General features: G+C 40.8%; 1 protein-coding gene across 1 annotated transcript in view; it reads left to right on the top strand.

The window, feature by feature from the left end:
- LOC109917856 (plasma membrane calcium-transporting ATPase 1-like) overlaps positions 1-26,801 on the top strand; it is a 123,747-nt gene that overhangs the window by 58,728 nt on the left and 38,218 nt on the right. The window contains exons 12-14 of the mRNA XM_048611820.1: positions 9,652-9,831; positions 15,400-15,487; positions 20,820-20,926. Of these exons, the coding sequence (XP_048467777.1) occupies positions 9,652-9,831; positions 15,400-15,487; positions 20,820-20,926 (375 nt within the window). The remainder of the gene's footprint in view (positions 1-9,651; positions 9,832-15,399; positions 15,488-20,819; positions 20,927-26,801) is intronic.

The raw sequence follows: 26,801 nt of genomic DNA, 5'->3' as shown, positions 1-26,801 counted from the left end.
GATATTTCATGAGGACAACCAATCAGAGTTGATGTGGAGTTGTATTTTCCTTTAATGATCCCTTCATTTAAGAAAATTCTTTGCAGATCTTTTAACCATGCCATGTAAATAGTTTTCCTGTCAAGCAAAGACATTTTTGCGGAAAAGTGGTCACTGCAGCACTGCTGTCTCATTCTACCAGCTGTTGGGCTGTGATATTCAAATAAAGCTACTGCTACTTGAGTTAGGAACAGTTTTTGCTGCTGCTTTAATAACTTGAGGTTACCCAGCAAGATGCAGAGAGAGCGTGATTTCAATTTGACAGCATGGTCTAGCAGGAAATTTTGCGATTTTAAATATTGCAGCACTGGAGGTGTGCAGCAACTGCTGGCAGAAATACACTGGTTGAAATGAGAAAATTTGCAAAATGTATTTGTGCCTGTTGAAGGGAAAAAGAAATTTTGTTAGAAGAATGATTTGCTGTGCCACTTCCTGTATGGGAGTCTGTTCGGGTGGATTTGTTTCAGGTGATTATGTTTAACAGGTACCCTTCTGCATGTTTGTGTACATTTGTTTACAATTGACAGTATTCACAAGGACTAGACACCTACAATTCAACTTCTCTGCACCAATATCTAGTCTTAACATTCAAAACTGTAGTGAGAACTGCAAATAAACCTCATTGCATTAAAATTATGCTATTTATTTTGTAATTTTATTAAGCTAGTACTCAGGGATGCAGCATTGTACCTATTGTCTTTTTTCTATCCAACTATGAAAAATGATCCTCTGAAATTGTAACACAGTTTTCTTTTTCATTAATGTATAAATAAATTGTGCTCAATTTTTTATTAAATACTGTTCACGCTTAGTAAAATTTGTAACTATTATTCTTGCTCCTGGCTTTAAATCATCATCTGTTGAACGACTACTCTTGTGTAACAGTTGTGTGCAGCCATAACTTGCGTTTTTAATGATGTATGTATTGTAATAAAACATCTCAAGGTGTTTTGCAGTGAAGTTATAATACAGTACAAAATATGATGCACAGCCCCAAAATATGGCCAAAGAGGAGGTTTTAAGCAACAACTTAAAGAAAGAAAAGGAAGTGAAAAGGTTTAGGGAGAGAATTCCAGAGCCTAGGACCAGGATAACTGAAGCCCCGGTGACTAGTGACTGGTGATTGGAGCAATTTTAAAATTGAGGATGCTCAAGAGGCAGAATTAGAGGAACACAAATATTCTCTGAAGTCAGTGGGGCTGGAGGAGACTCCAGACAGAGGCCTGCGTCTTTTGGAAACAAGCATGAGACACTTAAATCAAGGCACTGGATGACCGAGAGTTGGTATAGGTCGGCAGTCACTGGAATTGTGGTTAAACAGCATTTTGGCATGTAAGGACAAAGACAACAGAATTGGGATAATCCTGAGTTTGTGGAGGGCAGGCATGGGAGGTCAGTAGGTGTACATTGGAATAGTCAAGCCTCAATGTAACAATGGTATAAATAAGGAATTCAGCATCAAGTGAATTGACGCAGAACTGTTATAGAGGTCATATTGATGGTGCAGATATGTAGCCTCATCTTGGGGGTCCAATCTGATACAGAGGATGTGAAAAATTTGGCTCAGGCACAGAGATGGAATGAAGTGGTCGGGGAGCAGAGTTTGTGAAGGATGCATTTGGTGCACCAAAAACAGTGGTTTCAGTCTTCCCAATATTACGTTTTGATGTTTCAATAGCCATTGAATGTTCAGATAATACTAAAGATTGTCAAAACTTGTGCATGGCACGCAATATCAAAAATGAATTCAACATTGAGTATATTGTGGAAAATAATTGCATATTTGAGTCTTTGGAAGAAGGAACAGGAAAGAGGCAGAGCTAAAGTGGTCATTTTGTGATCCTGCGCTCTCCCAGGGAGAACTCTGCTCCAGGGAATCTGGGTTTCCTGCTGTGGGTACCTGACCATAGAACTGCACTTTAAATTGCCATCTTGATTTGAGTTTGTGATTTTTTTTTGCTTTGAAAGAGTCTTGAACAGCAGCGTTGGAATGCGCAAATTAGAAAAAAAAACTCCAAATGACAGTACAGTAAATAATAGCTTGACAGCCAGTGTTACTGTGGCAAATCATAGGCTTTTCAGTCTTGATTTAAATTTAGAAGGTACAGACTTGGAAGAACAGACACAGATTTCTTTAATTAGGTTGTAAAGTATATGGTGTCAACAACTAAAAGCAGAAAACAGTCTGTAAATTTAACGGGTGCAACAGTTCAAAGGATTCTGTGAGCTTTGAGTTTGTCTCCTGCTTTTGTTTCTTTATCATGCAAAGCTGCCCAGTGTCTGTATGTTGTTCTTCCTAATGGTTTGATCTACAGGCTGGTATCTGATTTTGCTCATTTCTGTAGTTCCTCTCTGTTTTATCTGTAGCCTTATTGCTTACTGTTCTTGTCACTCCAACTAGCCATTAATGTTCTAAACCTTTTCTTTCCTAAAAAAGGACTTTTGGTACACAGTAATTACCATAATTGTTTTGGAGTGCTTGGCTTTGTCAAAGTTAATACATTAAAACGTTTACTTTTATTTACAAGTAGGTAACTGAAAATTTTGGTGGCATTATTGTTTTAAATTCAGGTTCTTGCCCTAGTCATTTTAGATCACCTACCCTGGCCAACACACTTTCTACTCCTAGGCAGACGGTGTATACATCTTTCTTTTGTTGTTGACACTGGCTTCCGACATTAATTGCTGCGTCCCTCCTGATTATGGGAGAACTTTCTCACAGCTTGCTTTCTACACAGACCATATCATCAATGCAAAGGACTGAATGGCCTCTTTCTGCTCCTACGTTCTATTCAAGGAGATTCAAAGACTTTTTAATTTGATGTGAGGCAGCATGGGGTCACCTTTTCTCATTTTGTGCATTTTTTTTTCAACAAAGCCAATCTGAAGATGAGCAACTTTCTTTTTTAGGTTGCACGCGCCTTCGGAATTTTGCAGTGTTGTAATCTAGGTTTGATTTTTGTAATAGTGTGATCTGTCTAATCTGGTCTGTCCCAGTGTCTAGCACACCCAGATGCTTTTGTATTTCTACCATTTCTTAGCTATTTTTGAACAGCATGAAATTAGCATGGAAATCGATTGTTCAATCTAAAGGAAATCTTTTTTAGCAACTTCCTTTTTGAAAGTATATTATCATTGCTATTTTGTTGCTTTCACTGTGAAATCGAGAACCATTGAATGACTTCTGCAGTACATTGTTCATTTCTAGCCTCCCTGTTATAGGAAGGCCATTATTAACCTGGAGAGGGTTTTGGAAGAAATTTACCAGGATGTTACACGGAATGGAGGGTTTGAGTTATGGGGAGAGGCTGGATAGGCTGGGACTTCTTTCACTGGAGTGCAGGAGGTTAAGGGGTGACCATATAGAGGTTTATAAAATCATGAGGGGTATAGATGAGGTGAATGGGGGGTGTCTTTTCCCTAGGGTAGGGGATTTTGAAACTAGGGGACATATTTTTCAGGTGAGAGGAGAAAGATTTAAAAAGACATGAGGGGCAGCCTTACACTAAGAGTGGTTCATGTGTGGAATGAACTTCCAGGGGAAGTGGTGGGTGCAGGTGCAGTTAGTGTTTAAAGACATTTGGGAAAAGTACATGAAGAGAAAATATTTGGAGAGATATGGCCCACGTGCAGGCAGATGCAACTTGTTTAATTTGGGATCATGGTCATCTTGAACTGGTTAGACCGAAGGGTCTGTTTCCGTGCTCTGACTCTCTGATTAAAAGGCTGGATCCCTCCCTCCATTACAACATGACGTGATCTGTCTGACTGTTGTGCTTTGAGATATCCACACTTTACTGATTAATTACAATCCTCCACCATCTGTAAGTAATTGTTTTCAAACTTTGCAGTTATCCGTGAAGAAGCAAACCACCACCCGCCCCACCACCCATTTCCCCCTCCCTTGTTACCATTTCCAAATCTTTTATATTTAAAAGAAATGTAGAGGCACTCTTAGCCATAAATCTCTTTTGCACTAAGTTGAGGCCAATAATGAGGGTTTATTTTGAGTAAATATTTAATACCCTGGGGCGATTTTTCTCTGGAAAAGCGAAGGCAGGAGAAACCTGGTGAGTGGAAGTGTTTGATAGGTTCTGTATGAGAAGATACTTCTACTTGCAAGTAAACATGAGACAGTCACTAATAAAGTCAATACAGGTGGGAAAAAGTTGCCTTGAATGTCTAGAATCTAGTACTAACTGCCATAGTTGACGTGACTAGCATAGACTCTTAAAAACATGAGGGAGAAAGAATTAGAAGGTGGCATTCATAGGGTTAGATGAAGGAGCATGGGAGATGGATTCTGTGGAACGTTAACTGGGTGTGAACTAGTTGGACAAAACGCTCTATTTCTGTCTAGTGAAAACTATGAAGCTAAGAGTGCCACCTCAGTTAATGTTGCACTTCTGCGTGATGGATGTACAAAAGCTATTCTTGGCTTTGATCAATTCTCACACTTCTCCCTTGCATCACCGCATTGCAAGCCCAAAGCCAAATTTAACAATAGCCTTTAGGAACCTCTGTCTTGCATAGGACACAATGGTTAGGAGGAAGAGGCTCCAAAAATAACCCCATTTTTGATGAGGGAGCTCAGTGCTTTATTGCAAAAGACTAGGCTGAAGCAATAGGGTTAGGGAGGGAGGACAAAGGGGGTGGCCATGGGTACCCGCGTGGGCCCAAGCTATGCCTGCCTCTTTGTAGGTTGTGGAACAATCCCTCTTCCGTAGCTACACTGGCCCTAAACCCCACCTCTTCCACCATTACATTAATGACTGTATTGGCGCCGCCTCGTGCTCCCACGAGGTGCTCAAACAATTCATCCACTTCACCAACACCTTCCACCCCAACCTTAAGTTCACCTGGACCATCTCGAACACCTCTCTCCCCTTCCTGGACCTCTCTGATTCCATCTCTGGCAACCACCGAGAAACCGATATCCATTTCAAGCCCACCGACTCCAACAGCTGCCCAGAATACACCTCCTCCCACCCACCTTCCTGCAAAAATACCATCCCTTATTCCCAATTCCTTCGCCTCTGCCGCATCTGCTCCCAGGATGAGGCATTCCACTCCCGAACATCTCAGATTTCCTCGTTTTTCAAGGACCGCAACTCCTCCCCCTCAGTGGTCGAGAACGCCCTCGACCGTGTCTCCCGCATTTCCCGCAACTCATCCCTCACACCCCCTTCCCGCAATAACCACCAAAACAGAATCCCCCTCATCCTCACATACCACCCCACCAACCTCCGGATCCAACGCATCATCCTCCAACACTTCAGCCATCTGCAATCCGACCCAACCACCAAAGACATTTTTCCCTCCCCACCCTTATCTGCTTTCCGGAGGGACCACTCTCTCCATGACTTCCTTGTCCACTCCACACTCCCCTCCAGCCCCACCACACCTGGCACTTTTCCCTGCAACCACAGGAAGTGCTACACCTGCCCCCATACCTCCTCCCTCACCCCCATCCCAGGCCCCAAAAAGACTTTCCACATCAAGCAGATGTTCACCTGCACATCTGCTAATGTGGTATACTGTATCCACTGTTCCCGTTGTGGCCTCCTCTACATCGGGGAAACCAAGCGGAGGCTTGGGGGATTGCTTTGCGGAACACCTACGCTCGGTTCGCACTAAACAACTGCACCTCCCAGTCGCGAACCATTTCAACTGCTCCTCCCATTCCTCAGACGACATGTCCATCCTGGGCCTCCTGCAGTGCCACAACGATGCCACCCGAAGGTTGCAGGAACAGCACCTCCTATTTCGCTTGGGAACCCTGCAGCCCAATGGTATCAATGTGGACTTCACAAGCTTCAAAATCTCCCCTCCCCCTACCGTATCCTAAAACCAGTCCAGCTTGTCCCCGCCTCCCTAACCTGTCCTTGCTCCCACCTATCCCTTCCTCCCACCTCCAAGCCCCACCCCCATCTCACCCCCTTGACCTGTCCGTCCTCCCTAACTCCCCACCTACACTCACCTTTACTGGCTCTATCCCCACCTCTTTGACCTGTCTGTCTCCTCTCCACCTATCTTCTCCTCTATCCATCTTCTATCCGCCTCCCCCTCTCTCCCTATTTATTTCAGAACCCCCTTCCCCTCCCCCATTTCTGAAGAAGGGTCTAGGCCCGAAACGTCAGCCTTCCTGCTCCTCTGATGCTGCTTGGCCTGCTGTGTTCATCCAGCCCTGCACCTTGTTATATCAGGGATAGGGTTAGGGTTAGTTTTAACTATCTGAAGCTGGCTGAGTGAATGATCGATCTTAGCCTCCTTCTGAAGTATTACAGATACCAGATATCAGCCAATTAAGTTCACTCCATGCATCAAGAAACAAGGCACTTGATACTTAGACTGTTGACCCTGACAATATTACAGCAATACGTCTGAAGACTTGACTCGAGTTAGTTTTGTGTCCTAACCAAACTGTCCCAGTGCAGCTGCAAACTAGGCATTTGCCACATAGTATGGAATATTGCCCAGGTATGTCCTGTCCACAAAAAGCCTGGAAAATATCCAATCCAGCCAATTAATTCCTCAACAGTCCACACTCTGCCATCTGTGAGTGACAGGTTTCCTTGAAAGAGCTACTGAGTGGCATTTGATCAGCTATAGCCTGCTCATTGATGCTCAGTTTGTATTCTGCCAGAGCCACCAAGTCCCTGGCCCCCTTTGCAACCTTGATGAAGTATGAGCCAAAGGTGAAGTGAAGTGACTGTCCTTGCTATCAAGGTTGCATTTGACAGACTGTGGCATGAAGGAGATCTAGCAAAACTGATTGGAGTCATACCTAGCAAAAATGAAGATGATTGTGGTTGTTGGAGGTTAATCATCTTGGTGCTTCAGGATATTTACCAAAGGAGTTTCTCGCAGTAGTGTCGTAGACCCAATCATCATCATCTACTGAATCTGTGATGTGACCTCCATCATATATGGTCAGAAGTGGGATGATCATTATTGGTTGCACAATGTCCAGCACCATTTACAACTTCTCAGATACTGAAGCCATCCATGTCCGTATGAGTCGAGACCTGGACAATATCCAGGCTTAGGTTTGTATGTGGAAAGTAACATTCATTCTGCGCAAGTATCAGATAATCATCTCCAACGAGAAGGATCTAACCATCTCCCCATGACAGTCCGTGGCATTACTAATGAATTTACAGCAGCACAGGGCCTTGGTGAGAACACGCCTGGAGTATTGTGTACAACCCTTACTGTATGAAACATGTACTTGCCATACAGGGAGGACAACAAAGGTTCACCAAACTTATTCCAGGCCTGGCAGGTTTATCATATGAGGAGAGATTGAACTAACTGGGCCTGTATTAATTTATTTTAGAAGAATGAGAGGAGATTTCATCAGAGTAAATGGAATTCTGACAGGGTTGGACAGTCTAGATCCAAAGGTGATGTTATATTGTCTGGAGGATTTAAAAACAAATGATCATAGTCTCAGGTCATGGGATAGACCACATCAGTCTTAGATGAGAAATGTCTTCACTCACAGGTTGGAATTGAAATTGAAAGCTTTAGAGACCTAATCACGAATATATTTAAGACAGGAATAGATTTTCTAAAGGCCAGAAGTGTCCAAGGATATGGCATTGAGATGCAGGATCAGGCATGATCACGTCAAATAACAGATGGGCTGAATGGCCTACTCCTCTTATTTTCTATCCTATGTCCCCTACTGACAACATCCTGGGGGGTTACCATTGACCAGAAACTGAACTGGATCAGCCACATCAATAATGTGGCTACAAGAGCAAGTCAAGGCTAGGTGAGTAGCTCACTTTCTGTCTCCCCAAATCTGTCCAGTACCTTTTAACATACAGGTCAGGGGTGTCATGTAATACTGTGCATTTGCCTGGATGAGTGCAGATCCATCAACACAAAGCTCAGCACTGCTTAGGGCAAACAACCTGCTTGATTATCATGCATCCACCAGCTTCAACATTTATTCTCTCCACCACTGCACTGTGGCAACCCCATGCAGCAACTCACCAAGAATTGTTTGACAGCACCTTCCAAACCCTGACCTTTCCCACCTGCAAGCTCCCCTTCAACTCGCACACCATCCTAAGTTAAAACTGTAACACCACTTGTCACCAGGTCAAAATCCTTCCTGATGGCACTATGGGTGTCAATAAACCTCAGGGACTGCAGCAGTTCAAAAAGGCAGCTCAACACCATGTACTTCAGGGCACTTAGGAGAGGCAATAAATCCTAGCTAATGACACTCATCCCATGAATGAATTTAAGAAGAGACACAAAACTGAGCTGTCCATTAGGGGATGAGCAAAATCATGTTGAATGCTGTGAGGAATCCTGAGGAAAATATATACTGTCTAAGCTGGAAAAAAAAAAGTCATGTTTCGATTCTCAAGTTGACCATTTTGAGATGATTAATTTCTTTGGACAGGTTTGTTGAAATTGAGAACAAGTATAATTATGTGCTTGTGAAGTTGATAGTTCATGAATAATACGGAACAATGCAGTCTGTTTTAAATAATGTACAGCAGCAAGTACCTGATATCGTCTAACAGCCTATTCCTATTTTAAATTCTTTGAAATCACATGCTGAACAACTTGTTCGCAGTACGCCTAGAGATGCTTATTATCTATAAATAAACAAGTCCTTTTCTGAAGAACCACAAACCGTTCAGTTGATTCCATTTTTTTGTGAAAATAATTACACCTCTGCCAGCTAATTTTATTGCCTGTGTTGAAAGGCTTTTATTATTCCCTGTCAACTTACGTCAGTGTTTATTGTATTTAACCTATTCCCGACTGTACATCCTGAGTGACTTCAGTATGTATTGTGAAACGTATCACATTTCCCCCTCTTCCTTTCTACTTCCCAAATCTCCCCCACGTATTTTAGTTGCCTCAATTTCTAAGGCTGAGTCCAGAATCTGCCCCATTTTGCATCATGAGAATAGTCTGACAGTAAATGTGTATCAAGTGTCAAGTTTTCATTATTGATGCTGCACAGTTTCTTAAAACTGTGACCCTTTTTTGTGTTGGAGCAGGACACAGTTAAATGTTCATTCTTTGATCCTTGTAAGAAACACATAGTAAATAACTTACCATTTAGTTTCTCCAGTTTTCTAAATGCCTGTTGTTTTTGTATGAGTGGAATCCGATTTCACTGTCACAAACTTATTTTGTTGTGCTGCTTATGTTTCATCTGTAACTGATCAAAAGAAAAGCTTTCACAATAGATGTATTCATTAATTCAGTCTAAATACAGTTCATTGATACATTTTTAGGGAGCTTTTAAGCATGTTTATAGAGGCTGTGATATTAAATGCTCAGATTCTTCTGTTTGTTTTTTTTTATTTAGAAACTACAAATTCAGAAAATAACTAATTTTGTGAGATTCAGCAATAGTCAGAAAAGTATCCTAACTTCTAGAAAATGGTTACTATTACAGTGCTACAAGAATGAGATAATGGAAATTAAGGAAATAAGTTGCTGAGGGAAGCAATGAATTATTGCTATTTGACTTTATTTTAGAAAGGAAAGGTAATGCAGTAGACTGCGTTAGTAATTGGATTGTACCTATTTTCACTTGGTCACTGAGGTTGACTTTTTTTTTTTCTGTTGCAGGTTCCAGAAGCCATTCTGAAGTGTCAGCGAGCTGGTATAACTGTGCGAATGGTGACTGGAGACAATATTAATACCGCACGTGCCATTGCCACAAAGTGCGGCATCATTCACCCTGGAGAAGATTTTCTTTGTCTAGAAGGAAAAGAATTCAACCGGCTTATCCGCAATGAGAAGGGCGAGGTATAGCTGTCACCAATGATGAGATGCTGAATAACACACACAGTAGAGAGAGTTTACAGTGCAGGAACATTATTCTCAAAGTGACCAAATACCCAAGAATAAAGCTGAAGGAGATGTCAGACAACTCTGTCGTTGCTGCCTTAAGCTCAGTCCAAAATTAAGCAAGGAAAGCAAGTGAAATGTATTTCTTCAATCAGCTGCCCTGCCCCGTACCTCCCATTTCCCCCACTCCTCTTCTAAATGCCCATGCTGTCAACATTGCTGTTACCATTTTCTGCCCAGTAAGAGGTACATGAAAACTTCCCAACAGTTTCCTTCTGGGATTCCTCTTCCATGTCAACAGAGTTCAGCTTGGAAACCCATCACAATGAGTTTCGGAGGCATGGACTACATTTTAAAATTCTTAGTTTTGATTGATTCAAGGTGTATATTTTAAATTTCCAGCAGTTTAAGATTTAGAACTGACTCTGATTCTGATGTGTGAAGCAATACAGGCTGCATCTTGCAGGCCTTTGTAATGTAAATACTTTACATGGCTCACTGAAGGATACTGCAAGGTTATTTTTTGTACGGGTTGTTCTGTGTTGTAAATATTAGGAAGCTATATTACTGGCAAAACAATGGAATGGTTTAAGGCATCTCTTCAAATGTGCAATAGGTCGTAAGTATGCCAGTTAGGTCACTGTCTTTCTTCCTTTGGGGTGGGGTTGGAATGATGAGATAAATTGGATCTTGCCATTTTTCTTTGTGCAAATTTGTTTGTAATTAATCAGATTTGGAAATTTATTGCCAATTTTGTAATACCTGGAGTCTTCAAACCATATGATAGCATCAGTATTTGTCCAGGAATAGTCCTATACTCTTGTTCCTCGGAGTGCTGGCTTAACGCAAGAAGAGGGGAAAAATACAGTTATTCACTGCCTTACCACCTCTCAGATTTTGACTTAGTGGTGGTTGTTCGATGCCTGCAGTGTCTCAAAAATAGAACCAAAATGAATCATCGCTCATCCTGTTTTTGGCATTGATTGTGGGAGGAGACTATCCTTTCCATTCAAACAGATTTTTAACCTTCATGAAAGGCAAACCATTCAAAGTATCCATAGGATGCTAACTTGGACAGTACAGAACTTGCTAGGTAGTGCACTGGAGAGTCAGTCTAGTTCTGAGAGAGACTATCACCTGCACGCAGCTGCTAGAAACTGAACCAAGATCATACTGTCAGGAAACAGTCTTGTTGTTGTGGTAGGCTTGGTAATATCCAACTCGAGCAATAACAAAGAACAGGCTTTGTGCTGGAGAAATTTTGAAAGAATCCTAGAATCCCTACAGTATGAAAGCAGGCCATTTGGCCCAACAAGCCCACAACGACCCTCTGAAGAGCATCACACCCCCCCCCCCCCCCCACCTTATCTCTGTAATCCTGCATTTTCAATGGCTGACCCACCTAGCCTGCACATCCTTACACACCATGGGCAGTTTAGCATGGCCAGTCCACCTAACCTGCACATATTCGGACTGTGGGATAAACCAGAGTGCCTGGGGGAAACCCATGCAGACAGTTGCCCAAGGGTGGAATCAAACCCTGGGTCTGAGCCAACATGTAACTGCAAATAGTATAATTCTCAGCCACATTGTAACTGGCATTTCCTGGAAGCAGATGGTCTCAGTAGAACCGTTGGAAATTCACGTAATACTTGCAAAATCCACCTTACAAGTTGAATTCTGGTGGCCTTCCATCACATGCATCATAACAGCCAACCAGCCTGGTATTGATGAATCATTAATTTTACAATATTGGTGGCGGGCCAATGTGAAGCAATTCTAGCTTGTGCTTCAATATTTGTATCAGGCTCTTCTTTCCCAAATTTCGCAACAATGGACTGGAAACCTGAATAATCTTCATTCTAAATTACCTTTACTCCTTGCCCTGTAGCAGTTCGCATTATACTCATCTCACGTGCAAAAATTGTCAACAATGAAATCGGGAAAGTTTTTCTGAAGTACATGTGATATTCCAATCCCCTTATTATGACAAGTCTCCATCTTCATTACTAATGTGGTCTACCTGGACAGGAGAAAGCACTGGAGTACTTTCCTTCAATATGCAGCTCCTGCAGGTACAGGAACTATGGACTGGCTTCAGACCAAAAGGTTCAAACCCAAAAGTTACAGTGAGTCTTTCAAAGATCATACTCAGTCTAGGAGATGGAAACTGAGTTCTCTGTACTAAGTAAACATTTACCCAGTTCATGTTGAGGGATTGAAATGTGCATTATATCTGGTAGATGATTATATCTGTTAGTTTCACTGCTCAAATTCTTGCCCATTGTCAATGTCTTTTGTTAATATTTACTAAATGAAAAGATCTCTGTTCTTGTTAATGATTTACTCTGTTCACTCTAAAGAGCGATCAATAGTGAACTCAGAACACAAGCAGTTAGGTCAGTTTTACATTGTGCTTACCAGTTATTGGAACAAGTGCTGACACAAAATGCAGACTCCACTGCAAAACAGTCTCATTTATAAGTGGTTTTGGGCATGTTAATTTTAATTTAATATAGCATGATCTTATGGTAGCAATTAGATTTGAAACCAAGAAATATATTAAATACGTGGCTAAGGTTAGTTATGATGGCAGATCAAGCATGTAGCCTAGGGCTTCTGGGCCCTACTTTACTTTTAAGGTGGTACCAGGAGGCAGAGATCTGTAAAGTGGAGAGACATATGATGCTCTATCTTGTCTCTTTTATTAGTATCCACCTAATCTTCCCTTGCCAACTCTCTGACACCTGGTGGAAACACCTGTCCTTTTTGGTCAGGCATTTGTAAATGAGACAGTAAAGAAAGTCCTCCATAAGTCACCATAAGTCCTCCTTTTTGATTTTGAAACATAGAAAGTGGAAGAGGCCACTTGGCAGTTTACCATTTGAGATAGTGACTGAGCTTTATATTATTATCCACCTTAAATCCATTTCCCTTCTTAGCCTTGCCTAACAATAATCAACCTGTTATAACTTACATCAGTGCCAAGTGGTTGTTTAGAAGTTTGTTACTACTCAGTAAGTGGGAGAAAGGAAGAAATGTCTGACTTGATCGCATAAATGATCAATGTTTTTGTTTCCTTTTCATTTTTTTTCTCTGCTACTTATTTAGTAATCTCGATCTGTCCTTAATCACCAAGCAGCGTGATCACTGGCCAACAGCTCCTGCCCTCACAGTGACCACATCCCTTACTTTCCTAACTGCCTGCTGCTCTTCCAAATCACAGACTAGTCCTGTTGCACATTTGGCAAGGGAGAGAACCAGCCTGTTATTGCAGAAGCAGCTGTTCACCAATTCTGTCCATCCAATTTTATGGACGTGACTTCTCTCCCATTGGTTGCCCCCATGATTGAATTTTGTTAGGTTTTCTAGAAGCCATTTTGCCCACCATTCCTGTGTGCTTTTGACAACCTTTCAATTGTACCACAGCATATAGGCATAGGTGTTCCAACTGAAGCACATTTCTGCAAAGAAATCATGCCTTACCTTGGATTTTGCCTAAAGGCTTTCTTTCAGCACCAGTGGTCTTGCAGGCTGGGTGCATAAGACCACATTTAAGCACCTGATGGTGTGCCCCATTGTCAACGATGCTCATGCTTTTGTTCCTTTCTAATTCTCTTGAATGCAACTCGGCGTGATTGAGCCAGGTATAAACTGTTACAGGAATTTATTTGTAGCAAGTAAATATTTTGTGATGCAAATGCAGTATTGGGCTCCTGCTACACTTCATTCCTGTTGAAACGATATAATTATTTTAGTGTTGTTGCACACTGAATAAATGTGACTTACAAAGAGATGACCCCTTGGAAGCTCCAGACTATGAATTCTCCCCTCGAGGATAGTAGAACTAGGATGAGCCTCAGGAGAATCATTAACAATGATCCATTTTCAAAACAAACTGAGGGAGGAGACTTTCCCTTCACCTTACTATCCTGTCTGTACATTAAAGTTTTTGATCCAAAAATGAATGTGTGATCATCTACAGATTCTTCTTCATTTACATGAACCCATGGAGCTTTCATTCATATCCCCTGCATAAAGCAGGTACCAGGCTGTGTCCAAATCTGTCTGCATAAAGAACATCAGTACATCAGTAATGCCAATGGAAAAACACACACTGCCTGTGACTAGTATTTCTTACCACTTTGTTTCCTCTTGGCTTGAGTGCAATGTTTGAACTATTAAACATAGCTTTGAATGGCTGGAGTGCATGATCTGGTTATTTGCTGCATTCCAAATGAAGTCCCTTTAAGACTGTAGTGACCCACATTTAATAACAGTTACGTCCCTGCATCTTTCACTTGCACTGTTGCCCTGAGTAATCTAGCCCTTCTTCATTTTGATGACTTGCAAGTATTGGAGAGCAGATGTATACAGTATCATGAAAGATTACATAATGCTGCATGCTGACTCACTTCAGTGGATTGTAATACTGTGAAGCCACTTAGTGTGGCACTTTACCTGCAAATATCAAGCCTTTGGATCCGAATGCTCCAACCCTTCAGCTAAGATATTATCAATGCTTGTCTTCCCTGCAGCAATGACCTTTTTGACACATTCCACTGCTTGGGTCGCTCATCTGTGCCATTAGCTGGCCGGCGCATACCCTTTTAGGTAACTCCTTCAGTTGATTTAGACATCTCCGATGATAAGAGTTTGTTTGACAGCATATGCCCTGAAATGCTCACTTGCACTGTTGCACTGGTAGATCTCTCACCCAGATGAGGAATTAAAGGTAGTGCATGTTTTTGAAGTGCAAAATTCACCCTTAGTTTTTAATGGGCCTAGGGGGTGTGTTTAAATATTCCTAATGTATTAGTTTCTATTTCCCTTCTGTAAGTGAGTGAGCTTCCAGTCAGTGGTGTTCCTGATACCTAGAGCATTGCTTAAATTAAGGTAACCTAGTAAACGGTAACGTAGCCTACTTCGCATTATGCAGGTGGAAAATTTAGGTAAATGTATGTTCAATTGATGGTTTCCCTATTGTCTTAATCTTTTATCTCAGTCATGGCATCTTGATGCATTTGTGCTGAAAGCTGCTTTGAGCATTATGCTGGAAACATATTTCCACTACCTGGAAACATTGAAGGAATGCATCAAAACTTTGTGCCTTCTGTACTTAAAGTGTAGTTTCACTCTCACTTGCAAAGCTCTTTGTTTTTTTTGTTTGATATAAGTGGTGAGATTCTTTTCTGTGTGTGTGTGTGTATGTATGTGTGTAATTCCAAATTTTATCAAACCAAGACCTTGTGTTAGTTTCCAAAAGCAGCAAAACCCTTTCCAGAACAATTTCTGTACCAACGCAAGTGGGAGGACAGAAGGCAATATGTCTTTTGTGGTGTTGAACTTCTTAAATGATGGAATACATTTGTACTAAGTATGTAGTCTTTCTTAGCTTATGAATCTTTTGGATGCTTCAGACAGCTGGTTGGGAAACTTATATACTGTCATTTAGCATTCTCTCTTTATAATTCTGGCATCAATTGTTATAAAGAAATTTCATATTTAATGTTTTCGTTTCCTAAGGTTGAACAAGAACGTCTTGATAAAGTTTGGCCAAGTCTCCGAGTACTTGCACGATCATCCCCAACAGATAAACACACACTAGTGAAAGGTATCTGAATGAAGTTTTATTCCGTAAGACAGTTGTACTGTTCCCTGCTGATATACTATAAAACTGGATGGGCAAAAGATTTAACCTGCAAATGTTTCCTATTCTTGATTTTGGAGTAATGTTGTGTGGAAGAAATGAGGATGATTTGCATTGTTTTCAATGTATCCTCGATGTTGCAGCTCAATAGTAAGTGGAAATGAGGGTGGAGGGTTGAACATTGATACAAATTTTTTATATCCATGAAATTGCAGTTGAGAAATATGATTCATTGGAATAAAGCTGCATGAAGTGTTTTACATCTATATTTGTTCATAATTCAGATACAAACTGCAAAATCTGTTGTGCTGTCCTTTTTCTTTTTTAAAAAAAAGGTCAATGATATACAAATATCAGCTAATTGAAAAGACTGTAAATGATGCATAACTCTGGACATATAGCAATCTGCACAGAGAAAAACAAATGAAATATGATTTGAAACCTCATACCTGCAGTGCTGAAACTGGCCTAATTTATTCCAGATAAGTGGAGAGGCACCTTCCTAACTCAATTAGGTTGATTTTGATTTGTAATAGTTTTGAAAGGGCTATTTCTGTCTACTGATTGCAACCATTGAGCCATTATTGCTGGAATAAATGTGGTCAAGCTATTTTGATATACTTGGCCCCTCTATATGTAAATGGGATGGGGGGTCGCAGAAACATACGTAAGCATACTCCTACTGGGTAACTAATGAGGGTAAATTTATTATTAATAAATGAGAGTTGAGTTCCTTTTACTGCTTACAGTTATTTTTGTGTGTATGTGTGTAGGGGAGGGTGCAGGTTCTTATCAAGGTTAGGGCGGCACGGTGGCTCAGTGGTTAGCACTGCTGCCTCACAGCACCAGGGACCCAGGTTCAATCCCAGCCTCAGGCGACTGTCTGTGTGGAGTTTGCACATTCTCCCTGTGTCTGCGTGGGCACCCTCCGGGTGCTCCGGTTTCCTCCCACAGTCCAAAGATGTGCAGCCTAGGTGGATTGGCCATGCTAAATTGCCCATAGTGTTCAGGGATTTGTACATTAGGAGGGTTATAGGGGGATGGGTCTGGGTGGGATGCTCTGAGGGTCAGTGTGGACTTGTTGGGCTGAAGGGCCTGTTTCCACGCTGTAGGGATTCTATGGAATCCTATGAAACATGCTAAATTCAAGATTATCTGTGTACCTGAGGAAAAGGCGTCTTTCAGTATGAAACTGTCAGAATAATCTTTGCTGAAATTAGCTTGTCAGCCCTTGAATGCGTTGCATCCAGATTCCATGATTCGCAAATGGCTTACTGAGTGAATTTTTCAATTTCAAAGCAAGCAAGGTTACAGGGAGCTTCGTTCTGCCACATGATGTCTTCTCTCAAGTCTGTTTTTTGAATTAAATGTCTAAAGAGCTTCTTACTGCCCAAATGGGAAGCAGAAGCACAGCTATCTTAATTAATGGCTTCAATCATTTGCAAAATAGATACTTGCAGAGTGTGAAAAATCAACAATTCGATATCATTTTCTGCCATTTATTTTGAATTATTGATAAGGGAATACCAGACTTGGGAAGTTGCTGCCCTTAAAGTAGTGGATGTGCAAAAAAACCATGTCATTGCAAATAATTTATGATGCTTGATGACCAAAAGCACTTCAGTATTCCCCTCTCAGTTTAATTTTCTCTCCCATGTTTGGTTTCTCCTTCTGTGATTTTGCAAGTTAATCCACAAAGTCAGAGCCATAAATGTCAGAGATTTGATTCTCTACCTCTCCTCAGTTATACCATTGCAGTCTGTCCAGTGTTAGGGACATTGTGTTATAGGTTTTTGTGAGGATGTTACTGATAAAGGGGAGTTGAAGGATAATATATACTTGGATTTTCAGAAGGCTTTTGATAAAGTCCCCACAGAAGGTTAGTTAGCAAAATTTAAAGTACATGGGATAGGAGATAATGTACTGTCATTGAATAAGGATTGGCTAACAAACATAAAACACCAGGTGGGCATAAATAGGTCATTCTCCTGATGTCAGACTGTGCCTAGAGGCTTGCTGAAACGATCTGTACTTGGGCCTTTGCTGTTCATAATTTATGTCAGCGATTTGGATGTGGAGAACAAACATAACATTGCTAAATTTGCAAATGTTACAAAGCCAAGCAGGAATGTGTATGGCAGGAAGATGTAAAGATATTTCACGCGGATCGGGACAGGCCTGGTGAGTGGGCAAGAACATGGCAGATGTAATATAATGGGGAAAAATGTCACCAATTTGGGAGGTAGAACAGATGCAGTGCATTTCTTAAATGGTGAGAGGTTGAAAAGTCTGGATATGTGAAAGGGATTAGGTATCCTTGTCAATAAGTCACTGAAGGCTAACAAGCTATTCGGAAAGCTAATGGAGCATTAAGCTTTGTTGCAAGAGGTTTTGAGTACAGGAATAATGAAGCCTTACTTTTGTAGGAACTTGGATAGACCACACCTGATGTAGCGTGTGCCTTTTTGGTCTCCTTAATTCAGGAAAGATATTGTTGCCATAGAACGAGTGCAGCAAAGGTTCACCGGACTTGGCAGGACTGTCCAATAAAGAGCAGACTGTGCAAACTGGGCTTGTGTTCTCTAGAGTTTCAAAGAAAGAGAAGTGATCGTTGAAAACTACAAAATACTAAAAAAGATAGACGTGAACTGTAGGCTCCTGTCTTGAACCAGGAGGCGCAATTTAAAAATGAAGGGATGCCATTTAATACTGAAATGAAGAGATTCTGTTTTTATTGAGAAAGTGGTAAATCTTTGGAATTCTCTACCCCAAAGTGCTGTGGAAGCTCAATCTGAATATATTTATAGCCTAGGTTGATTAGATTTCTGATTACCAATGGTGTAAACGGTTATTGGGACAATGTGGATAAAGAAAATTGAATTGGTCAATCAGTCATGATCATGTTGAATGGCAGAGCCATCTCGACATGCTGAATGGCCTACTCCTGCACCTATGTTCCCATGTATAATTGTTTATTACTTCCAAGGGCAGCAGAGTATGACTGGTCACTTAATTGATTGCAGTTCAGTAACTAGTACTTTGGAGAAACTTGGGTTGTTCTCGCTGGAGCGATGGAGGTTGAGGGATGATCTGATAGAGGCCTACAAGATTATGAAGGGCATGGACAGATTGGACAGTCAGAAGCTTTTTCCCCAGAGTGGAAGAGTCAGTTACTAGGGGGCATAGGTTCAAAGGGCAAGGTTTAAAGGTGATGTACGAGGCAGGTTTTTTTACACACAAGTTGGTGGGTGCCTAGAACTCACTGCCGGGGGAGGTAGTGGAAGCAGATACGATAGTGGCTTTTAAAGGGTGTCTTGACAAATACATGAATAGGATGGGAATAGAGGGATAATGGTCCTGGGAAGGGTAGAGGGTTTTAGTTGTGACAGGCAGCATGTCGGTGCAGGCTTAGAGGACCGAAGGGCCTGTTCCTGTGCTGTAGTTTTCTTTGTTCTTAGTACTGAAAACCATAATGAAAGTCACTGTCAAGGGCCACAAAAGTAAAAGTTAAGCATTGGAGTGTCAAGCTTCGCCAGTGCCTATGGAACTGCAGTCCAGAATTATCGGAGAGAAAATTTTTTTTTCAAAAACTATTTCCAAAATAGCTTTAAGACTCTGGGCTGTTTCTTGTTTTGTTTCCCTGCCAACCACCCCCTCCTCCGTAACGAAAGCCAAACTCTTTTTATGTGGCATAAGCTTTGTAGAGAAAAATCTGATTTGAATTTTTTTTAAAGAGTGAAGTGACATTAATTTTGATGACCTGACAGAAAATATCTTTCTTTCTGTTTCTTCTCCTACCCCTCCAATTTTTAAACATACTTCAAGAGAGCAATGCATCTTGATGAAAATCTACTTTAGGCTTTATGAAAAGTACACACTGTGCATAATCATCTGCATATATAACATAATGAAACAAAGCTCAAACCATTCATACTGAAGAATTTAGACATTGGAATATTGTGTAGAAGTATAATTGATGAACTCTACATTAGAAACTTAACAGTAGAGTTTGAGACTACATCTTTTCCAACTGCCCACTAGAGGCAAAGATGAAAACCTTTCACTTTGGCTTTATATATATTTATTTTTAAGATGTGTATTGGAGTTATTTCTTGAAGTATGATGTGTTCTCCAATTTTATTTTAAAATATTGGATACTTCATATCTTTAGGTTTTCATGTGGACTGTTCTGGAAGATTCCACTTTGTGCTTGGCAGAAGTATAAGATAATATCATATGTGCCAAAATAAAATGGGGTTCAGAGTTCAACTACCCTGAATTCATTATCCCAGTTTTTATAAATACACTAGTTTTTTTTTATTCTGCAAAGTGCTACTTTGTGGGTCTATTGGGAGACTGATACAGTGAGTGTTACTTTGTCAATGCTCAGGGAATTGATCAGCACATTTCCCTCGAAATGAGATTTAATTTATTTTTGGAAATAGGGAGGACAGGATTTGACAGCCAAAGTTGTCTTAACTCTGCCATAAAGTTTGAAGAACATTAAAATATGTTTTAACATTCTAATATTTGCATTAGGCCAGGCCTGACATATTTGGAATTTCCTTGGACTTGTTTTCCTATAACTCTTGCCAAGTGGAATAACTTCTCATGGTGCTAAACCCATGTAATAACATTGGACTAAAGTAAAACAAAGAACGGCAGATGCTGGAAATCTGAAGCAAAAACAGAAGTAGCTGGAGAAACTCTGCAGATCTAGCAGTATCCATGGAGAGAAATGGTTACATTGACCCTTCCTCAGAATTACATTGGACACACACTCTTCCCATTGATTTAGAAAAGAGCTGTCAACAAGTGTGGCTAGTGAACAGTAAATTTTGGCAGCAGGGATCAGAAACAGTATTGGGAATTGGATTGGGTTTCAACTACAGTGTAAGATGTGAAATTATAAACCTGTATGTTAAATCGAATCAAAGCAAGTATGCAAATGTGCATTGCAAAATTTCATTCAGTTGTAAGTATACAAAATCATTAATGTTTAAGAAAATTAATTGGGCAATGAAGGTAGACATTTCCATAAAAATGCTTAAAACAACTATTATATTCTAAGAGTATCTAGCATACAATTTAATGGTAACATAGACAATGCAATTGCTTGAAAACAAATATTGCATTATTTGTTATTGGATAATAACTTGGAGATGCTTTTGCTAACTACAGGTAAAATAATGAAAAAATACAACTCCTCTGCTACTATTTCCACTTAAAAAACTGTACATTGTCGGATTTTAAGGCAATTGCATAGCCTTGATTGAGTTTGATTTTCTTTGTACAGGTATCATTGACAGCACAATTGGAGAGATGCGGCAAGTGGTGGCTGTGACTGGAGATGGGACAAATGATGGTCCAGCGCTGAAGAAGGCCGATGTCGGCTTTGCTATGGTACTCTGATTTTCCTTTTATCTTGAGGGGTCACTAAGTTATGGCTGATGTTTATGGAATACATTGTTAAATTGGGAATTGTCAGCCTGCCTCAGTGGCTGCGCCATTGCCTCTGATTCAAATGGTGTTAGTTTCATATCACAGACAAGAGATTGGAGCACATTCTCAAACTGCAATGTAGCAGTGAAGTGGGGTGGTGGAGGCGGGGCGTGCATTGTTGGGAAAACGGCCTTCGAATTGAAATGTAAATCTGATGTTCCGTTTGCCCAAACGCTTTAATAATGTCATGGAGTCGTGGAATCATTCAGTACAGAAGAAGCCATTCGACCCATTGAGTCTGTTCCACCGAAAATATCGTACCTACACGAGTCACACTTTACTGCACTAGGCCCATAACCTTGCATGTTACGACACTTCAAATGCTCATCCAAGCACCTTTTTTAAAAGACTGAGAGATTTCCTGCCTCAACAGTACATTTTAGACCCCCACCGCTCTCTGGGTAAAAGTTTTATTTCCTCAAATCTCCTCTGAACCTCCTGCCTTCCACTTTAAAATTATGCCCCCCTCATTATTGACCCTTCAGTTAGCTGCTTTCTATTCACCCTGTTCATGCTCCTCAAGCTTGTGCACCTCTATCAGGTACCCCTCAAATATCTATGCTCCAAAGAAAGCCACCCTGAGTTTATCCAGCTTCTCATCGTAGCTGAAATGTTCTATCCCCGAGAATCTCCTTTGAACTTCTCCTCCAGTGCAATCACATCTTTTCTTTCCAATAGACAAACACCTTTTATACTCTTCACTGGGCCCTATTAGAAGGTAGGTTGCTGCTGTCCATTCCTTGCAATTGCACAAACTGGAGCTGCCTCCCATAGATAAGGTCAAGTGTCTGGTTCCTATCGCACAACAATGATCAGTACAGCACAGGAACAAGCCCCAGTAAGCCTTTCTAAACTAAAACCTTTTAGTCTCTACATGGTCCGTATCCCTCTACCTAACTATTCATGTATCTGTCAAGATGCATCTTAAACATTGCAATGTTTATCTGCTTCTACCACCTTGTCTGGCAGTGCTATCCGGGCATTTGCCACCCTCTGTATCAGGGGGTTGGGGTGGGGGGTTGGTGCACGAGTGGTTGGGCACATTATTTCTCATATCTCCTTTAACCCCCCCCCCCCCCCCTTACATTAAACCTATGTCCCCTAGTAATTGACATTTCTACCCTGGGAAAAAGACTCCAACTATCCATTCTATCCATGCCTGTTATAATTTTGTAAACTTCTGTCAGGTCGCCCCTCAGCCTCTGACGCTGAAGTGAAAACAAACCAAGTTTTCCCAATCTCTCCTCGTAGTTAATACCCTCAACACCAGTCAACATCCTGGTAAGCCTTTTCCATACCCTCTCCAAAGCCTTCACATCCTTCTGTTTGTGAGAAACTTCAATGTATAAGTAACGTAGCAGGGTCAGAAAACAAAGATGAAATCACAAGCTGGATGTGTTTCACCTCTGTGTAAGTAGTGGGCTGGAAACTGCTGCAGAGACCCATTATTTTTATTTGTCATAGAAGGAGCAGTACTGGTGTGAAGAATATCTGAAATATCCAGTGTTATTTTAGTGCGGTATTTTTCCCGTTTCAATATTTAATATTTGCCAGGACACATGGGTTTATTTATAAGCTTCATTAGCATTTTATAGCTTTTTCTTAGATTATGTTAGGCAAGGATGTCAAGAACCAAGGTCAGGAGAAGGAATTCAGATGCATATCATGAGTCATGAAGACGTACAGCAGGGAAACAGACCCTTCAGTCCAACTCGTTCATGCCAGCCAGATATCCTAAACTAATCTAGTCCCATTTTCCAACATTTGGCCCATATCCCTCTAAACCCTTCCTATTCATATACCCATCCTGATGCATTTTAAATGTTGTAATTGTACCAACCTCCACCACTTCCTCTGGTAGCTCATTCCATGTACGCACCACCCTCTGAAAACGTTGCCCCCCGGGTTTCTTTTAACTCTTTCCCCTCTCACCTTGAACCAATGCCCTCAAGTTTTCAACGACTCTACTCTGGGAGGAAAAAGACCTTGGCTATTCATCCTATCCTTGCCCCTCGTGATTTTATAAACTTCTGTAAGGTCACCACTCTGCCTCTGACACTCCAGGAAAAATAGCCCCAGCCTATTCAGCCTCCCCCTATAGCTGAAACCCTCCAATTCCAGGAATATCCTTGTAAATCTTTTCTGAACCTTTCAAGTTTTGAATGCAGTAGTCGAAAAATGATCAACTAAGATCTCGCTGAATTCCAAGCAAACTTCAGTGGTGGTGTTGATCTGAACATCCTACTCCAGTTTCTGTGTTCCCACTAACTTATATAACAGACACCAAACTGAATGCCTCAACTTACTTTTTAAAAGATCTTGCATTATGACCTTGCCCGTGTGATTTATAGCCTGAAGAGAAAGTTTGTTGGTGTAAATGTAAAAGTTCTCTAAATGCAACTGCTGTCGCTTTACTGTCTGAACATCCTGCTCAGTTAACAGGTCATGTTAGTTGATTGAGCTTCTGCTTTCATCAGTTGATCCCTCATTTGATTTGTTTGCTTTTCAACATTGCACCACTATCTGGAGTTATTTTTGTAACAGTGAGCAAAATCATATCCTCCACTTTTGGACTAAAATAGCAATCCACTGCATAGGAGCTACCCAAACATCTTGTGGCTTTTGTGAACTTACAGATGCATTTCTAAGATGCACCCCACTTCATTTGCCACTAACCATGCAATATATTTAAGTAAACAAAACATTGCAGTCACTAAATTCAGAAGAGTTAAAAGGATATCATTGCAAAATCATGCAGCTCTAAGTTTTAATGTTCAGAGACTATAGTGTTTTTGTACCTAAAAGCATTAAAATGACTGAAGGTGGCATTTTTCAAACAAACATTGCCGTTAAGTTAACTCTCTGTGTAAGCTGATCTTCAACTCTATTAGTTCTTCCAAAAAAAAATTGGCAATAGGTGCCCTGTTTGACCAAGTTTGGAAAAGGTTAACCACAGTGTGGAGTATCTGTAAGTTGAATAGCAAAGCAATTTTATCCTTCAAAAGCACTGTGAAGTTCACCTTCAAATTTGGCTGAACAAAAGTTACTTACTCTGAAATTTAAAGTAGCATGACGTTAGTCTAGGATTCCGTGAATACTACTTTAATGCTCCCATTTCTTGGCAGCTGTACATTGCCAGAGTGAAAGACGACGTGTGTCCTTTAATTACAGGTCTGTTTGCCTAGGTGCCGATTGTATTGTTCCATCTCAATTTTATGAACTTGGAGAATGAGTACAAAAAAAGTGTCACAATATCTCATGATATTTTGGTGAACTAAATTGTTCTAATTAGCTAGTACTGTTTGAGTTCCAATATTGAGATTTAATTATTGCTTCATATAGTTTAAACTGCAGATTTTATTTGGAGCTTATAACAATACTCACATTGAATTAGATGTTGATTTATCAGGAAGAATCTTTATTGCTATTTAAAACTTGGATAGAATGCAAATAAAGTATATTCAAGTTTTTGAGAAGAATGATTGATTGTGTAGTGAAATTTTCTCAACTGACCATTCAGCAAAACATGACTATAATATAATTCATACTAACAATTTCCAGACCATGGCCATCTCGAACAAGAGCGGAGCTTACCTTCTCCCTTTAACATTCAATGGCATTAACATCACAGAAATCCCCACTGTAAACATCTTGAGGCTTACCATTGACCAAACATTGAATTGGAGTATTCATACAAGTACTGTGACCACAAAAACAGAGGCTACGAATCCTAGACTGAGGAACTACATGCTGATTCTCCAAGGCCTGTCCACCGTCTACAGGCAGAAGTCAAGAGTCTGATTGAGCCAAATGGAGCATATTCCATGTGTGCAAATCCAGCAACATGAAAGAAACTCAACACTATCCGTGCCAAAGCGACACACTTGATCAGTACCCCAGCAGTGTGCATCATCTACAAGATCCACTGCAATAACTGGACCAGGCTGTTATGCAGTATGTTCCAAACCCATCCCTCCACCACTTAGAAAGACAAGGGCAGCGGATTCATGGAAAAACTACCTACAAGTTTCCCTCCAAGTCACACACTTCTGTGACTTGGAAATATATTGCAGTTCCTTCCCTGAGGCTGGGTCAGGATCCTGGAACTCCTTCCTTAATAGCATGGACTACAGCTGTTCGAAAGGAAGATGGTTTATCAGCACCTTGACAAATGTGATTAGGGCAATTAATGCAGGCCTTGCTGGCGACATTCAGATCCTTTGAAATTTTTTTGGAAAATCTTTTTTTTTTAAAATGAGTTTTGAGAGTAAGCTGGTTTTACTGAACATGTGATCAATGTAAGAGGCACGAACAATCCTTTCCAAAGTTTTGTGTGATGTTCAAAGTCATTTTAAAACACATTTGATCAGTTCCTAGTTTGTATAACTTCCTACAGACTCAGAGCTGAGGCACTAATGCGAATGAGTTTTGAGGAAGAACTGTTCACAATCAGGAATAGATATTCCACTAAATAGTGACAAAGGTTACGGCAATTTTGGACTGTGTAATCGGCTGCTGAACTATACCAGGTCACAACTTTTACCATAAATTAATGCAGATGCTAATAATTCAGGGAAACTACAATTTTAGCAAATGTCTTTCTGGAGTTTCTACAAAGTAATTTTTTTTTAAAGAGAACAAGATTTGCTTTGAGGGAAAACCTATACAGTTACGTCCTTATGTGCCTATTTACGGGAACTTTGTCAACATTGGTGGTGATACAAAGAAAATTATTGTACGGTCTGTAAAGTTATTGTTGAGTTTTGGTTCAATTTATCATTATAGGTGATTTGTATCCATATCCTGGGCTATCCTAAGACCACAAATCCTTTCCATGGTCCACATTTATGCTTAGGTTTCTTTTCCTTTAATTTAAGGGACAAATCTGTTTCAGTATTCATTATTTTGTTTTCATTCTCGCCAATTAAAATGAAAATCTTCATGAATAATAATTTCACAGGTCACTTTTGAACTCATCAAATCTGTCACACTAAGGCAGGAACTAGAAACTAGAATAAAAACAATATGGTGAAGAAATTCATTAGGTCTGGCAGCCTCTATGGAGAGAGAAGCAAAGGTAATATTTCACATCCAGTATGATTCCCCTTCAGCATTGAAGGGGACTAGAAAGGTGCTGCTTTTGATGCTTTGGGCAGCGCAGTGGCTCCGTGGTTAGCACTGCTGCCTCTCTATACCAGTGACCTGGGTTCAGTGCCAGCCTTGGGTGACTGTCCGTGTGGAGTTTGCACATTCTCCTCGTATCTGCATGGGTTTCCTCTGGGTGCTCCGGTTTCCTCCCACAGTCCAAAGATGTGCAGGCCAGGTGGATTGGCCATGCTAAATTGCCCATAGTGTTCAGGGATGCGCAGACTAGGTGGATAAACCATGATTAATGCAGTTACAAGGATAAGGTTGGGGGTTAGGTCTCGGTGGAATTCTCTTCAGAGGGTCAATGCAGAGTTGATCGGCCAAATGGCCTTTTTCCACACTGTAGGGATTCTCTTATGTAGAAGAACAGGAAGGAGAAGCAAGTAGAACAGATGGTTAAAAGTGTCCCTGAGCAAAAGGCGAAAAGGGTGCTAATGATAGCAGTAATGTAGGGATAGAGCTGAAGAGTAGGTGTTAATAGCAGAAAACTGATCAGCTCCACTGAGAGAAAACCCATGTAAACAAGACCTGGGGGAAGGGAATAAGCAAAATGGTTTGAAGTTGTTGAACTCAACGTTGAATCCTGAAAGCAACACCGTGCCTAAGCAGAAAAAGATGTGCTGATCCT

Source organism: Rhincodon typus, chromosome 25 (assembly GCF_021869965.1).
Source record: "Rhincodon typus isolate 14 chromosome 25, sRhiTyp1.1, whole genome shotgun sequence".
NCBI classification, from domain to species: Eukaryota; Metazoa; Chordata; class Chondrichthyes; order Orectolobiformes; family Rhincodontidae; genus Rhincodon; species Rhincodon typus.
This window is presented reverse-complemented; position numbering and strand designations above follow the sequence as displayed.